The sequence below is a fragment of the Coptis chinensis genome, chromosome 3, assembly GCF_015680905.1.
Source record: "Coptis chinensis isolate HL-2020 chromosome 3, ASM1568090v1, whole genome shotgun sequence".
NCBI classification, from domain to species: domain Eukaryota; kingdom Viridiplantae; phylum Streptophyta; class Magnoliopsida; order Ranunculales; family Ranunculaceae; genus Coptis; species Coptis chinensis.
Genome location: NC_141458.1, coordinates 9,681,216 through 9,697,224, shown reverse-complemented (window position 1 = coordinate 9,697,224; position 16,009 = coordinate 9,681,216). Strand labels below are relative to the sequence as shown.

General features: G+C 35.5%; 1 protein-coding gene across 1 annotated transcript; it reads left to right on the top strand.

Annotated features, from left to right (window-relative positions):
* Positions 1-4,854: 4,854 nt before the first annotated feature.
* Positions 4,855-14,914, top strand: LOC147507809 (protein TOPLESS-like). Its single transcript, XM_086600472.1, has 26 exons — positions 4,855-4,992; positions 5,152-5,273; positions 5,358-5,537; positions 5,644-5,757; positions 5,853-6,011; positions 6,105-6,282; positions 6,357-6,480; positions 6,987-7,099; positions 7,266-7,434; positions 7,547-7,656; positions 7,783-7,852; positions 7,992-8,065; positions 8,718-8,813; positions 8,891-8,986; positions 9,140-9,267; positions 9,389-9,623; positions 10,492-10,641; positions 10,717-10,815; positions 11,009-11,155; positions 12,380-12,490; positions 12,584-12,763; positions 12,846-12,974; positions 13,076-13,171; positions 13,416-13,604; positions 13,994-14,160; positions 14,245-14,914. The coding sequence occupies exons 2-26, from the start codon at positions 5,194-5,196 to the stop codon at positions 14,450-14,452; spliced, it is 3,402 nt and encodes a 1,133-aa protein (XP_086456598.1). The 5' UTR covers positions 4,855-4,992; positions 5,152-5,193; the 3' UTR covers positions 14,453-14,914.
* Positions 14,915-16,009: the final 1,095 nt, after the last annotated feature.

Here is a 16,009-nt window from a genome sequence, read left to right as displayed (position 1 = left end):
ACCAAAATGCATCGAATAATAGTTTGTTTTGTATGTGGTGTCAAAACAAACAACATCTCCAAAATGCTGGTACTGCATATGAGAACGCCCATCTATCCAAAAAAAATTCACACCCCGTTATCAGTATCTGATTCTATGGCATAGTAAAACTGAGGATCCTCCAGTTGTTGCTATTGAAAATAGTCACATGCTGCAGTTGCATCCATTTCCTTCGATGTTTTGTACCTTTTTTATTTGGAGTTCAAATGATTATATCAATTTCTATCTTTGAACCCGGTTGTCTCTCCAAAAATTGATGGAACTTTTCCTACTGGTAAGTTCGCATCATCAAAATTTTCAATCCTCGAGCAACCAAAGGCATAATTAACCTGCATCAACCTCATTTGTCCCCGTTTTAATGGAGTAACCATCTTGTGGGGATGAGTATTATTAAAACATTTCACTACCCAGGTCATATCATCTTTCCTAGCAACTCTAAATCTTACTTTGCACCCGCATTTAATTGTTGAAGTATTTCTCCTTTTTATGTCATTCTCTGCATTGCCTTGTTTCTTGGTGTGTGTCCTCTCCTGAGCACAAACCATTTCACATACAGTCACTGAATCATCACCACGAGCTCTCTTTTGTGTACTACGAACTCGACTTTCAAAACTATTTTGTCGACCAAACTCAAAATAGTATGACTTAATTTGCATCCTCCAAACTTCGAAAAATCATACCTACTTTGGGCATTCCTAGTATCTCCACTTCTTTGTCATGAGTTTGAATAGAAGAACACCCAAGCTCATCAAATTGGGTATCATGCTTGAAAACTAATGTTTTGCCATCACAATATTCTATTGTCTCCACTTCATTGGTTGGTGAGTTCATCCTGGATACAACAAAATCCCATCAATTGAAGCAACAATTAAAGACGATAGAGAGATAAATCCTCACACTTTAGTTCAATATAATAGGTAGAGGGAGGATGGAAAAGAAGGGGTTTGGGGGTTTTCTCTGTCTCGTAAGTTTTGTTTTAATTTTCCGAACTTGTCTACCAAAAATATCCTTTTAGTATTTGTAGAAAGTGTGGAAATAATAATGTAACCGTAGATGCTAATAGAATCTAATGGTATGGATTTGAAGTGAGATTGGAGTTTAAATAAGTGGAGTCTACCTATAGCATTAACTATTGGCTTTAATTGTCATTCCTCAAGCTCAGTGGCGGAGCCATATTCTTTTTAGGGTAGTCAAGATGATTAAAGTCATAAACGAGAAGATAAATAGAAACTATCTAGAAAGAAGATGGTCATCAATTGATGGACCAAAAATGACTAAAAACAATAAAGCATTTGTTTTCATTCGCAAACCAAATGAATCACAGATTTATGTATTTTTATAGAGTGCACCCACTTCCCATTGTTCTATTTAACTACTAAAAGATTAAAAACAAACAAGTTAATTAGTAAATATGCTCATCTTACAACACAAATGAATCTAAGGGTAGTCAAGTGTTGGGATTTTCTTTACTGAATCACAAGAGTATCATATGCTTAATTAGCCTATAACCAAATCTTTAACTATAAGTTTTCACACAACTAACTATTTTTTTTGCCCAAAATATGAGGGTGTACCCTTGGCTCTGCCCGTACTTAAGTTGATTGTTTTTTGGAATTGTTATTTGAACATGTGATTGTAATTGAATTTTAACTCATTTAATTTAACATCTCTAAAGCTCACATCACATAATTGTTTTTTGTGGAACATCCATGACTTTGGGTACTTTTGTTGATAATAATGGCGTTACTAACTATTTTTGGTTTCCTCCACCCTTTCAAAAATAAGACAACAATAAATATTATTTTTATATGTGATTGTTGTTGTTTACCATTGAGAGCAGCCCTCTCAAATGTCAATAATTTAAACTTGTTGTTGTTGCTGCTGTATATGTTGAGGGTTCATTGAAATTTCTATTTATAAACCATAGCCATCTAAGAATAAAATGTGCACATTACTAGCAAAACAAAATTTAAATGAACAAGAACATAAATTGTGATATTCTTAGTATCACATAATACATATGCTTTGTGCTACTAATCTAGCTAATAAGTTCGTAGACTGGAAAATAGAAACACTTTGAACTCAATACGCATGAGATGGTTATCGAAAAAAAAAAGAAACACATGAGCAAAAATTACAGGGTGTATATATATATATAGTCCCGCTCTTAGAAATACATATTTATTTTATGTTAAAATAAGTACGTAAGTAAAACTTCACCTAAAAAATGAATTAAAATATAATTTGGTATGGATATGATATACTCACCATAAATATCATCTCTACAAAATTTTAACTCATTTGTGAATATATGTTTCGTTAGTTATAACAATAAAATTACATGGTTGCATCATGTTAATTAGGGGTGCACTTTTTTTTTTTTTTTCCGAAAACCCAATTTTTATGAATTCTGATCCGATATTTTTTCGAATTTGGCAATGATATTTATGTCTCAATATCCAAAAAATTGAAAAATAATTGGATCGGAATTGGATGTGTTTTCAAAATCCAATCCGATCCGATTTTCGATTAATTTCTGAATTTTTAACATATAACCATCTATTTCATATAGTTACTAATGACTGATCATTTTGTGCAGAATGATAATTCCATGCAGGTCCAGCTACAAATCCATAATAATCCCCAAGCAATTTGGAAACCCCCTGAAACAGGATACTATAAAATGAATGTTGCATCTAACTTTAGAGGGAAAGAGTAATGTTGGGTATGGCTACTTGTTAAGAGATTATAATGGGATCCTCATCACTCTAGGAATTGATAAAGGCTGGGCAACAGATGCTGAATCAATCGAATGCAAGGGGCTTCTCAAGGCAGTCACCTGGTGCAAGCAGCACCGAACCACAAATCTACTGATTGAATTAGATGCGCAGCCAGCTGTCTTCTTTTTGGAGAATAAAAATGAAAACCTAACTCTTCAATCTAAAGCTATTCTCATAGACACGTTTGCAACACTAGAGGAATTCACAACAACAACTGCTGTATATACAAGTAGAAGTGCAAATCACGTGGCGCACAAACTAGCTTCTTTTGCTTTAACTATATTACCTATTGTATGGATTAATGTAGTTCCACTATGGCTGAAACAAAACCTAGAGCACGACAAGGACAATGTAAACGCGTGTTGATATAAAAAAAAAAAAAAAAAAATGACTACCAAAAAAAAAAACTAAAGATAGTTTACAAACCAAATAAAAACCCATAGAGACGTAGAACATTGTCTCTCTTACAACTTTAAGAAATCAATATTGTCATTCTAGTACATGTTTCTCTTTATCTCATCTTCCTATTTACCGAATTAATGCATTAACATGAAGAAACAAATTTACTAAATGAACGTGTTAAAAGGTCTAAGTTGTTTACTGAATGAATACATTTTAAAATGATTGCTAAATGAAAGTATTCACTATATAACAAATGATTATCTTAAAAAAGAATCTGATTATATAATTCAAATTTTCAATTTACTTTCGAATTTTGTTCATTCCGAAAATTTTCCTAACTTTCTAAATTCAGAAAAGAAATTGTCATCCGAAAAATAATTTGATCGAATTTGAAAATGTTATTGCTATCTGAAAAAAATTGAGAAATTTTCCGAAAACCCTTTATCCGATACGAAGTCACCCCTAATGTTAATGGAGTATAACTGGGAAAGTTCCAGGCCAAGAAGCAAGCAGACAATAATTATGACAGGTGTTTTAATCCTCTGCATATATATATTTTAGGTAAATCCCTTGTAGATATAAATGATTAGTTTGCGAGGGTGGAAAGTGGAAACCCAAATTAAAACTTAAAACTTGTAACTCAAAGACCCATGACACACCAATCATTAAAACTTGTAACTTGTAAGGAAAAAAAAAAAGGGATCCCTTATCCATTAAATTTATTATACCATATTCGTTATAGCTATATTCAGCATTTCAGCTTGTACATTTTAAAATTTTTAATGATTCTTTAATACAGATTCTAAATTTCTAAAATGATGAAATATGAGGAATGATATTAATCCTTTACCTAAACAATTGATATGATATCAAACAAAATTTATATTCTAGCTAAATTTGTCATTATGGACTAAAATGAATGCTTTGGCCTTTGGAAAGTTAGGTGATGCTAAGTGACGAGGCGGTGATGTAAGTGGACATTGACACTTTGTCAATTGTTTGGTAGACCAAAAAACCAAAAAGTCAATACTCCTTTTTAGTTTTGACCTGGACCCACCGAGATGCCTTCCCCATAAACCCATTTTTGAAAGCTAATTAATTAAAAACTACTTTATTAGGTGAAAGACTAATAACCCCACGTGTCAAAAAAAAATTGCTGTCACACAAAGTATTCAGAGAAACAGGAGCATAAGATCCCTATTACAAAGTCAGATAAGTAAAGTACCAAAGTCTAGTTTTTGAATTCTAGATAACAGCAACTAACTCAAATACCGCAAATCTCGCCGAATAAAAAAAAAACCCCATTTTCGAGTAATAAACAACGTTATATATAATCACACGTACGTATATAACCACACCTCCTTATTACATCGACATTACCGCCTTATCATATAAGTAGTACTACTTATAACCTCACATCTCGCTTTCATTTTGCTTCTCTTTCTCACGCTATTTATTAGGTAGGGTCAGTTAACGTCATCCCACCCCACTAACAACAAATGACTCTCCACCTTAACTTCCAACTCTTAACTTTCCTAGAGATTCGTGTATTGATTTAAATGAAAAACATTCAACGGTTTTAAACTTAAGGTTGAGGGTCTACGTTATTTTGGTAGTTTATATAGAAAGGTGGTATAAAAGCATGAAAGAGAGAGAAGAAAAATGTACTATTTAAACGACCTCTTCTTCTTCAATTCATTTTAACTCTGCAACTTTATTTTATTTTTCCTCAAATCTGATCTGAACTATTTTTCATCTCAATTACAAAAGGGTAATTTTTTATATTAAATATTTATTCATTTCTGGTTTTTGTGATTTTTTTTGTTTAGTTTAATGAGCTGTTTTAAAAAAAAAAAAAAAAAAAAATGTTTGGATCTGTTAAGAAAGAAGTGAAATTGAGTAACCTTAATTTTGTTTAAATTTGTTATAGGTGTTGGAATAAAGTTTTGGTTTTTAAGTGGTGGAAAGAAAGATGTCTTCTTTAAGTAGAGAGCTTGTGTTTTTAATACTTCAGTTCTTAGATGAAGAGAAATTCAGAGATACTGTTCACAAGTAAGACAACTTTTATACATGCCCCAAAGTTTTTATATTTGTCTTGTTTTGATTCATTTGGTTATGTGGTTTGTGTTTTTAAAGGTTGGAGCAAGAATCAGGGTTTTTCTTTAACATGAAGTATTTTGAGGATTCAGTAAACAATGGTGAATGGGATGATGTTGAGAAGTATCTATCTGGATTTACTAAAGTAGATGATAATAGATATTCTATGAAGATTTTTTTCGAGATCCGGAAACAGAAGTATCTTGAAGCCTTGGACAAGTTAGTAGTACATCAACTTGAATTTATTTTGATTACTATGTTTCTAAATTGTTCACATTGTGTTACATGAGTAATAATGTTGTGTTTAATTTCTCCGGGGTTTTAGGCGCGATCGAGCTAAGGCCGTAGAGATATTAGTTAAGGATTTGAAAGTGTTTTCGGCTTTTAATGATGAACTGTTTAAGGAAATAACTCAGCTGTTGACTTTAGAGAATTTCAGGTATTGAATACATTTTGTAAAAGTATATGTAATTTTACTATCACCCTCACCCACCTTGTTATTGGTAGTTACATGAAATTGTTTTTGACTTGTAGAGAGAATGAGCAGTTATCAAAGTATGGAGACACAAAATCTGCTAGGAGTATAATGCTTGCTGAGCTGAAAAAGTTGATCGAGGCTAATCCTCTATTTCGTGATAAGCTCCAGTTTCCTACTCTTAAGAATTCAAGACTAAGGACACTAATTAATCAAAGGTAATGTAAATGGAAAGATTTCTGTATTACCTGTTATTATTTGCACACGACTGTTGGTTTTAATGTTTATATATTTTGTGTCTTTAATTTCAGCTTAAATTGGCAACATCAGCTTTGTAAGAATCCGAGGTCTAACCCTGACATCAAGACTCTTTTCGTGGATCATTCATGTGGGCCACCAAATGGTGCTCGAGCTCCATCCCCTGTTACTAATCCATTGATGGCCATGCCAAAACCTTCAGGAGGTTTCCCACCTCTGTCTGCACACGGGGTAAGCAAATTAAATTTTTTGTTAAATACGTTGATGAGGAATCAATAAATTGATTTTGGTTTTGGTTTCTTCAGCCGTTTCAGCCTGCACCTGCTCCTCTCCCGGCATCGCTTGCTGGATGGATGGCTAATCCCTCTACTGTTCCACATCCTGCTGTTTCTGGGGGACCCCTTGGCTTGGGTGCTCCTAACAATGCAGGTTCGTACGATAAGCCTCATTGAGCCGAAGTTAGTGTCTTTCCTTTTGAAAAACTTTAGCACTTTCTCCTTGAAATGTAAAGTTCTCTAATGTGCTCTCCTTAGAGGATATTGTGGACCTCGATCCTTCTTTAGTACTACTTCTTCCTGTGGCTGGTCTAGATCTCCTGGTCTTAAAAATTGAAGGCGTGTAGTAAACAGCAAATGAAGTGACAATTGCTCTACCACGAAGTGGTTTCTTTGTTTAGGATGCTGTTCCTAATTTATTGTTTTCCATGTTGCATATTTGATATTTCAGGCAAGGAAAGATATCTTTTATTGTATAAAACTTATTCTTATCATTATGAAGGATTTTAGAGGGAATAAGTTTATGATATTGCTTGTTCTCAGTTTTCATGATTTAATCGGACCTTTATTACTCTTGTCATTTGTCTAGACAGCTCTGTGTTATGTAAGTTCCATCTGCAATGGCTAAACCATTCCCATGGTTTTGATTTATCTCTGCAGCTGCTATGTTAAAGCGTCCTAGAACTCCTACCAACAACCCATCTATGGATTACCAAACAGCAGATTCTGAACTTCTTATGAAGAGAACAAGGCCTATGGGTATATCAGATGAGGTATTATGTAATCCTGTTTGCCGTTCTCTTGCTTCATTTCTCTCTTCTCGGTTACTCTGGATTAAGGCACTTTTATTGAAACTTGTGTTTTCAAACTTGAAACATTCTTTTGGTCAAAGACTAACAACTCTTTAAATTGCTGTATTATCTCATTATTATCTTGCAGGCCAGTAATCTGCCTGTTAACCTTTTACCTATGACATACACTGGTCAAAGCCATGCACAGAGCTTATTCTCTTCCGATGAACTTCCGAAGAATGTTGTTACAATTCTAAATCAGGGGTCTGCTGTCAGGAGCATGGATTTCCATCCAGTTCAACAAACCCTTCTTCTTGGTTAGTATTCCTGGCCATGAAGTAAATGTTCTACTTTCTCAAAAAAGATTTCCTTAGTGAAAAAGATGATATGTCTAAGATGACTTTATATCAATGATCGTTTCATTTTCAGTGGGGACAAATGTTGGCGATATTGCGGTTTGGGAGTTGGGTAGCAGGGAGAGGCTTGCTCATAGGAACTTCAAAGTTTGGGACGTTGGAACATGTTCGGTGCCCCTGCAGGTAAAACTTTCTGCAGCAAGTAAGCTTTAGAATAGTGTAGTTACTTTCTACATTACCATTGGAAGATCAACTTTTTTTTTTTTTTTTTTTTAAATTTTTTCCCCTTAATAAAAATTATTGAAACAGACAGCTCTAGTCAAGGACAGTGCGATATCAGTTAATCGTGTGGCATGGAGTCCTGATGGTGCTCTTTTTGGTATGTTTTTTGTAGTCCTTTGAACCGTTGTTAAAGTATATGTTCAAAATTCTAGACTACAATGTTAGGCGATATTCTTGAGGGTGAGAACCGACCAGATGCTGCCTGCTACTTATTTTAATTTGCTCATCTGTTTCAGGTGTGGCATATAACAAGCACATCGTGCATGTATATTCGTACCACAGCAGTGATGATATACGACAGCACCTAGAGGTTTGCAAGTCAATTTATACTTGTATTGTTGTCTTTATCTGGTTGATATGACAGTTATTCCTGTAGAGAAATAACTGGTACTGATTAGAATGTAGGAAGTAGGATGACTAGGGCCAGAGGAATTGAATTAATACACCTAACCAAAATCATCTAGATATCCTTTCTCCAAGTGTTTACGAAGCCAAAGTAAAAGCCCTAGTGTCTACAAGAACTTAAGTTGAAGCCGCGAGGGAGCTTGTCACAGACTAACAGTTTGACTCTTTTTCTCAAAGAAGTTCTAGACTATACAAAATTGTAAGAACCTCCATGTTAGAATGCCCATATGGAGAATTGTTAGGCTGACCTCTGAAGGTAATTAATATCTACAACAGACCCAAGAAGAACCCAACTGTACAGAATTGGTGCTATTCTATGCTGTTCATTCTTTACAATGTTTGCTGGTCATCAAGGACAGAAACAACCAGTCTCTTGTTGGGCAATTATGGGTTTGGGTGTCAAAGTATGTCTAGAGACACAAATTTCTGATAGGAGAAGAACTTCATCTCTTGTTTTTATGTCCATAGTATGTGAACTTACTTTTGTGTGTTTTTCCCCACCCATATGTAGATTTTCTGAGTGCATGTTTTCCTTTGAATAAATTAATCTTATGCAGATAGATGCTCATATTGGTTCTGTAAATGATCTTGCTTTCTCTCACCCAAACAAACAATTGTGCATTGTGAGTTGTGGAGATGACAAGGCTATCAAGGTATGTTTGGCCATGCCATTTTTTGTTATGTGCTGTAGAAGTATATGACCTCAATCATTAAAGATAAAGTCATGCAGGTATGGGATGCAGTCACAGGTGTCAAGCAATACACGTTTGAAGGTCACGAAGCACCTGTGTTTTCTGTATGCCCTCACTACAAGGAAAACATCCAGGTATTCTGTAGTCTAGTATAGCTTCATGAATATTATGACTTGTACCTTGTTTTGGTTTGTTGTTTTATTAGGTCCCCCATGCTTGCCCCATACTTGCGTCCTCACATACTCCAATTTATATTGTTTGTTTTTTCCGGTTTCTTCCTTGTTCAGTTTATCTTTTCGACGGCTATGGATGGGAAGATTAAAGCTTGGTTGTATGACAATTTGGGATCAAGAGTCGACTATGATGCACCTGGTCATTGTTGTACAACAATGTCCTACAGTGCCGATGGGACAAGGTTGGAAAATGTTATCTTTGTTTTAACATTCTATTTTGCCTTTTCACCATTGACTAGATTGATTTCTTGAGCTGTATGTACCTTTAACTGAAATGTTTTCCGCATCTATGGATAATTGTAGGCTTTTTTCATGTGGAACTAGTAAAGAGGGAGATTCTTATCTTGTGGAATGGAATGAAAGTGAAGGAGCTGTCAAGCGAACTTATCAGGGTTTCCGTAAGCGATCGATTGGGGTTGTGCAGTTTGATACAACTAAAAACCGGTTTTTGGCTGTTGGTGATGAGTTTGTTATTAAGATTTGGGATATGGAAAATCCTAACCTTATGACGACCATTGAAGCAGATGGTGGATTGCCAGTGAGTGTTTAATATTTATTTGTATATGTACCTGTTTTACTATGCAAGTATGTATGTGTATACTACACCTTCTTTATACACCCCTTCATCAGAATCTGTGAGGAGAAAAGCGCAAATATCTTGTTGCAAGTTTCTTACCTTACCAGCTATGGATGGAGGATTAAAATTCTAGGATTGTGCCATTTTGCTGTCCCCGATTGGATTAATTGGACATTTTGAATTGGTTGGAAATATTTTGACGTGACCCCATGAAACAGAGAGTTGCAATAACCTACCCTATAGGGCTATATCACCTATATGCGTATAAAATCTGCCTGTTATGCCTTATATGGTTGTACCTAGGTATATACATGTAAATGAATTTATGCTGCCTTGTGTTTTTGTTGGGATCGCCACTAGTAATGAATATTGACATGGTAGAAGATCGGCCTGCCTTTTTAATATGGCCTATAGGTGCCTGGGTAAGAACAAAATGTTTTCCTCCCAAGTATTTTGTAAGCTCATTTATGAATTCGCAAGTTCGCTCATGTTTCCCTAGTAGATTTTAGCTAGTTCAATTATCCACACTCGCAGATTTTCTAATCTCTTTTTTCTTTTTCTTTTGTTGAATTTTTGTAATTTCATGTTGAAATGATAATATGAATATCACAATGGTATGTGAAATAAAAAATGTGGTTTAGATATGTAATCTCCTTCCTTTGGTAACATAATAGTACAATATTATGAGAAAACATATGTACTCATATCCATAAACTCTGACAACATACCTAGAGAGGAGTAAGACGGTCTTCCTAGACACATGATTACCATTTGTCTCGAAGCTGTCATTCCACATGTAAGTAACCAGTATTCTCTAAAATGTATGCAGGCCTCTCCTCGTATTCGATTTAATAAGGAAGGGATGATGTTGGCTGTTTCAACAAATGATAATGGGATCAAGATATTAGCAAATACAGATGGGCTTCGCCTTCTGCACTCATTTGAAGCTCCTAGATCTGCTTCTGAGAATGTTGCAAAGGTAGTTTCATATTGAACTTTAGTATCTCATGATGCAGACCTGGCCGCTTAGTTTTAAAAATGGCTTGTGATGCAGGCATCAACAATAGGCACATTGGGAGGTGCTAGTGTCAATCCTGGAACAAGTCTTGCGGTTGCAGATCGAGGTGCCCCAGTGTGCTCCATTATTGGACTGGTACACAATTGCTGCTATCTGTATCTTGTATATTTTATTGCTTCCTTGAAGGATGCTTCTTATTGTTATACTATTAAGCATCTAGATTGTCTAGTGTGGATTGCACTCTGTGGTTGTGTCATTGTGTGTACTTACTATGCTGGTATTTGACTGAGGTGATTACATAATTTTAATTTTTCCAAAAATATTGTAGAATGGAGACAACCGAAGTTTGGCAGATGTGAAGCCCAGAATTGTAGATGAGTCGATGGAGAAATCTAAGATTTGGAAGCTTTCTGAAATCAATGAATCGTCTCAATGTCGCTCCCTGAAGCTACCTGATAATTTATTACCAGTAAGGGTACGTTTCAACGCCGCTACCTTTCTCTTTCATGCAATATTGCACTTCTGCATTTCTGTAACATTTTATGTGGAACGGGAGTATTTGCTGCTAAAAGTTGATATCATATGTTAAATTTTGATAGTGGTGTTCGATTCAGCCTAACTATTTGGTGTGGAAAATTGGAAAAGTGTCCAGGCACCAGTTTAGTTATTTGTTAATTCTTATTATAATAGTAAAATGACAAAACATTAACAGAAAAGTGTCTGTGGAGAATGTTTGTCTTATGCCTTGAAAAACACATCATTAACAAGGGAAAATAGTTCTTATTTCCCCACAAGGAAAATTTCCTAGGGGGGTTCGGAATTTGGGATTCTTAAGAAGGTGGTAACTGGTAAGTTACCAAAATTAGTTACTTGAGAAACATTTCATGCCTACTTTTAGTCAATCAAATAGTATTTACCCAGAATACATACGATTTTCACTAGGAACATAGTAGATCTAACAGATACCAAAGGAAATAGTAGTTCTGAGATAAAGATGAACTAAAGTACATAAGAGAAGTTAAAGGACTGATTTTGGCCGTGAGAAATTGAAACTTGTTCATAACATGTATGTAATTTTTCTTTTGGATGGTTTTTAGTATGTAGAACCAAGATACTAAATCGTCTTTTCATCTTCATCTTGTTTTACATCTATTCAACGTTGTATGCCCCAGCCAAAAGAAAAGGAAAAGAATGTTCAATTTTCACATGATCATAGGAACTATATGGCAGCTATTTCTATCTTTTAAGTATAAAGAAAAATTGATACTGCTTAATCTGATGTGATCTTATGACGCTTTGATCTATTGATGACTAAATATGATTTACCGTGTAAGTGAAAAACCTTTATGAGGACTTGGGACTGGATTTTTAGTATTGTACAAAAATTTGCTGAACAGTTTTGTGGTTTTGAAATAGAAGATAAAGCTATAGGGATGTTCAAGAGGGTGGTAAGAAAAAGAAATTAAAATCTACTAATGATGGATTGATACCGATCAAAAAGAAATTACAGTGATGTTTGATAGATATACATGTAATGCTCTAATTACAGTGAAGCTATAGGAATGTTCAGGAGGGTGGTAAGAAAAAGAAATTAAAATCTACTAATGATGGATTGATACCGATCAAAAAGAAATTATAGTGATGTTTGTTAGATATACGTGTAATGCTCTAATTGTCATGATTTCTGGTGATATTTCAGGTTTCTAGACTCATTTATACAAATTCTGGACTTGCTATCTTAGCATTAGCATCTAATGCTGTTCACAAGCTCTGGAAATGGCAGAGAAACGAACGTAACCCTACGGGGAAGGTATTGACCCTTTTATGGTAGAAATTTTCATTGGACCCAGATAGCTCATTTTTTTGCAATCGTGACCTTTCCAATTCCCTTTTCTTTTTTTAGGCATCTTCTATTGCGCCACCTCAATTATGGCAACCTTCTAGCGGAATATTGATGACTAATGAAACAAGTGAGGCAAATCCTGAAGATGCAGTTCCTTGTTTTGCACTTTCAAAGAATGATTCTTATGTCATGTCAGCCTCCGGAGGGAAAATATCACTTTTTAATATGATGACGTTTAAGGTAATTTGCCTATTTTTATTTTTCACTTTTTGGTGCTCCTCTTTTTCCTTGTATTACTTTCTAACTTGGTTTCCTGGCATAGACGATGACAACATTCATGCCCCCACCTCCGGCAGCAACATTTCTTGCCTTCCATCCACAGGACAATAACATTATTGCTATAGGCATGGATGATTCCTCAATTCAAATCTATAATGTCAGAGTTGATGAGGTCTATATTCTTCTGAACTGAAGTTGAATAAGTGTCAATCATCTTATTAAAAGCATGGAACTGAACTTAATTTTTTTTTTCTGACATTATGCACTGTACAGGTTAAAAGCAAACTCAAAGGCCATCAGAAGAGAGTAACAGGTCTTGCCTTTTCCAATGTTCTGAATGTGCTTGTATCATCAGGAGCTGATGCTCAGGTAGCCTCACATGTTGAACAGAAACAAATTTAAAATTATCTAGTTGTATGCTGTTACAGAAATAAGTAAATTGATAATAAGCTACAGTGGGAGAGTTCAAGTGTAACCTGTTAATATATACATATGTGCATCTTTTAGTAACAATTTTTTCTGTAATTCTGTTCAGTTAACAATTTCGGAGCTGTGAAAACAGGAATAACTCATCTTTCCTTCTTTTTTTGTTCAATGCCCAAAAATATCCCAGTTATGTGTTTGGAGCACCGATGGATGGGAGAAACAGGCCAGTAAATTCTTGCAGATTCCAAGTGGACGAGTTCCAGCCTCTCTTGCAGAGACGCGGGTGCAATTTCACCAAGATCAGATACAATTCTTGACTGTACACGAGACACAGATAGCCATATACGAGGCATCAAAGTTAGAGTGCCTTAAACAGGTGTGTACATTATGGCCCCTAACTTTACCGTATACTATGTTACTTGAAAGTATTCTATTAGTATAATGGTTCATCAATAACATAGATTAATTGCAAACAAGACGAGGAGATCAAGTCTCCGCTATGGTTGGGATTCACTAGAGTGCAGACCCCCTTACATTGGAATTATTATTTAGAGAGTTTTAAATCGCTCTCGCTCATTAACACGATCAGTAACCCTTACGCCTTTAGAAACATTGTTGTATGATTGTGGTCCAGACTTGTTTTCTCTCACTTTTTTGAAGTAGGCCTTCAAAGATGCGTACAAAGCTCTTGCAAGGAAGCTTTAGGTTTCATTATTTCTCTTACTATTTGGTGATTTTGTTATTAAATCTTAAATTTTTGAACAGTGGGTACCACAAGAATCAAGTGTTCCTATTACACATGCTACATATTCCTGTGATAGCCAATCTATATATGCAAGCTTTGGGGATGGCAGTGTTGGTGTTCTTACCGCAATAACCCTCAGATTAAGGTGTCGTATTCATCCCACCGCGTACATACCCTCAAATATAAGGTAATTATTTTCCTATGATTCACTGAAATTTTGGAACTAGACGTTTTCATCAATAAAGTCACAATTTCTATATCATGTTGGCAGCTCGAACAACTCAAGAGTGTATCCGCTTGTTATTGCTGCTCATCCTACTGAACCTAACCAATTTGCATTGGGGTTGACTGATGGTGCGGTCCATGTCCTGGAGCCATTAGAATCTGAAGGTAAATGGGGATCTTTGCCCCCATCTGACAATGGTGCTGGGTCAAGCATAGCTGCTGGTCAAGGAAGTTCTGATCAACCAACTAGGTGATGAGTGCAATGAGTATGCATATGTCTCACCTACGCAGACCCTGCTTTTTAACTATGGGTAAAGTTGCGTGCCATAGGTGTTTTAGCACGTAGGTTACAGTGTTACTCAATGATGCAAGGCAAGCATTGGCAGGGGTAACATCCATCGACATTCTTATCATCATTTGTAGCAGCAGCAAGACACAGAAAAGGTGGCTAGTTTTAGAGGACCACCCTTCATACATACCCTCAGCTGAAAGATTAAGAGTATCTTCAAGCACGAGAGAAATAGCAGGCTCTGTTGGAATTTGTGTTCAATTTGATGTCATCTCACTGTGTGTATCAACTGTGGAGTGAACAGAAAATTTTCTGTGGTTGTCTTATCTTTCTGTCTCTTTCATTACTGGGTCCATGTAGGTTTATGTTCTCAAACAGGCGATTTGTTTATTCAATTTTTCCTTCTCTAAGAATCTGTTTTTGCTTAGTACTCTCTTAAGCCCTTTTGTGTTGTTTTTGTAAGTACGAAGTCTTCGTGGAGAATAAAAGGAGTAGGTATTTTTTATTTTTTTTACCCGAGCAGAAAAGGGCCAAATCAGAGCGGGTCTTATAAGTCTTCGTGGAGAATAAAAGGAGTAGTCATTCTCTCTTTCTGTAGGCTGTAGCCCCATGTTCAGAATTCGTTCAACAATCAACACCATAAATTGGGAATTGAAAAAAATATATATGATAAACTTGTTTAGTCGTGCCGTCGAAGCGGGAGTGGTATGTATAAATGGGACTAGAAACGTTGACAGTATCCTCTAATCCAATGCATCTTCTCTTTCTTAGACATGAAACAAGTTTTACGTACCAGCTTAGTTTCAAATAGATGGAGATATCTCTAGGTATCTAATCCTTATATCAACGTGAAGCATGATAACGATGGTAATGATTTGTGGGCTGGTGTAGATGATCGATGCTGTTTATGATAAGTTTCCCAGCTTTGTGGATCAAGTTCTACTTCGTCGGCGATGGCTCTGGCTCTGGCATATATAAATTCTTTCTAGAATACAAGAGTTATATTGTCTGTGGTTTAGAAGAAGAAGTTGATAAAGTGGATTGCTTCTGCTATAAGAAGAAATGTACAAGAAGTTAGACTTAAGGGTATGTCAATCCTGCAGTTGACTTTAGCTTGCAAGGTAAAGTCGTAAATAATTTGATATTAGAATCTGTTCACCAGTATTCTCAATATTCGAGTAGAGATTTACTCTTGAGCAGCCCAAATTTGGAGATGTCGATCATAAAAGACATCAACGTCAGAGCTCAAATCAAGATTTGTACTCCAAATCTCAAAGTAATACAGATCAAAGGCAGCAGGTGCAGAGGGTATTTTGTGGAAAATATGTCTACTCTAGTTACTGCAGACATTGCACTTGTGAATGAAGTTGTGGATGAGGAAGAGGATGGGACGCCTCGATGAAATGATAAGTTTGCTAGGTGCTTAAATGACATTCTCGAAGGACTCATTAATGTAAAATCTTTAACATTAACACTTGATGCTTTTGAGGTATGATCTAATTTCCTTCTTTTTACTAGCTAA

Coding starts and splice junctions, on each gene's coding strand:
- LOC147507809 (XM_086600472.1), top strand. CDS start 5,194: ATGTCTTCTTTAAGTAGAGAGCTTGTGTTTTTAATACTTCAGTTCTTA. Junction 9,268..9,388: donor TACAGTGCCGATGGGACAAG/GTTGGAAAATGT, acceptor GGATAATTGTAG/GCTTTTTTCATGTGGAACTA. Junction 12,975..13,075: donor ATAATGTCAGAGTTGATGAG/GTCTATATTCTT, acceptor TGCACTGTACAG/GTTAAAAGCAAACTCAAAGG.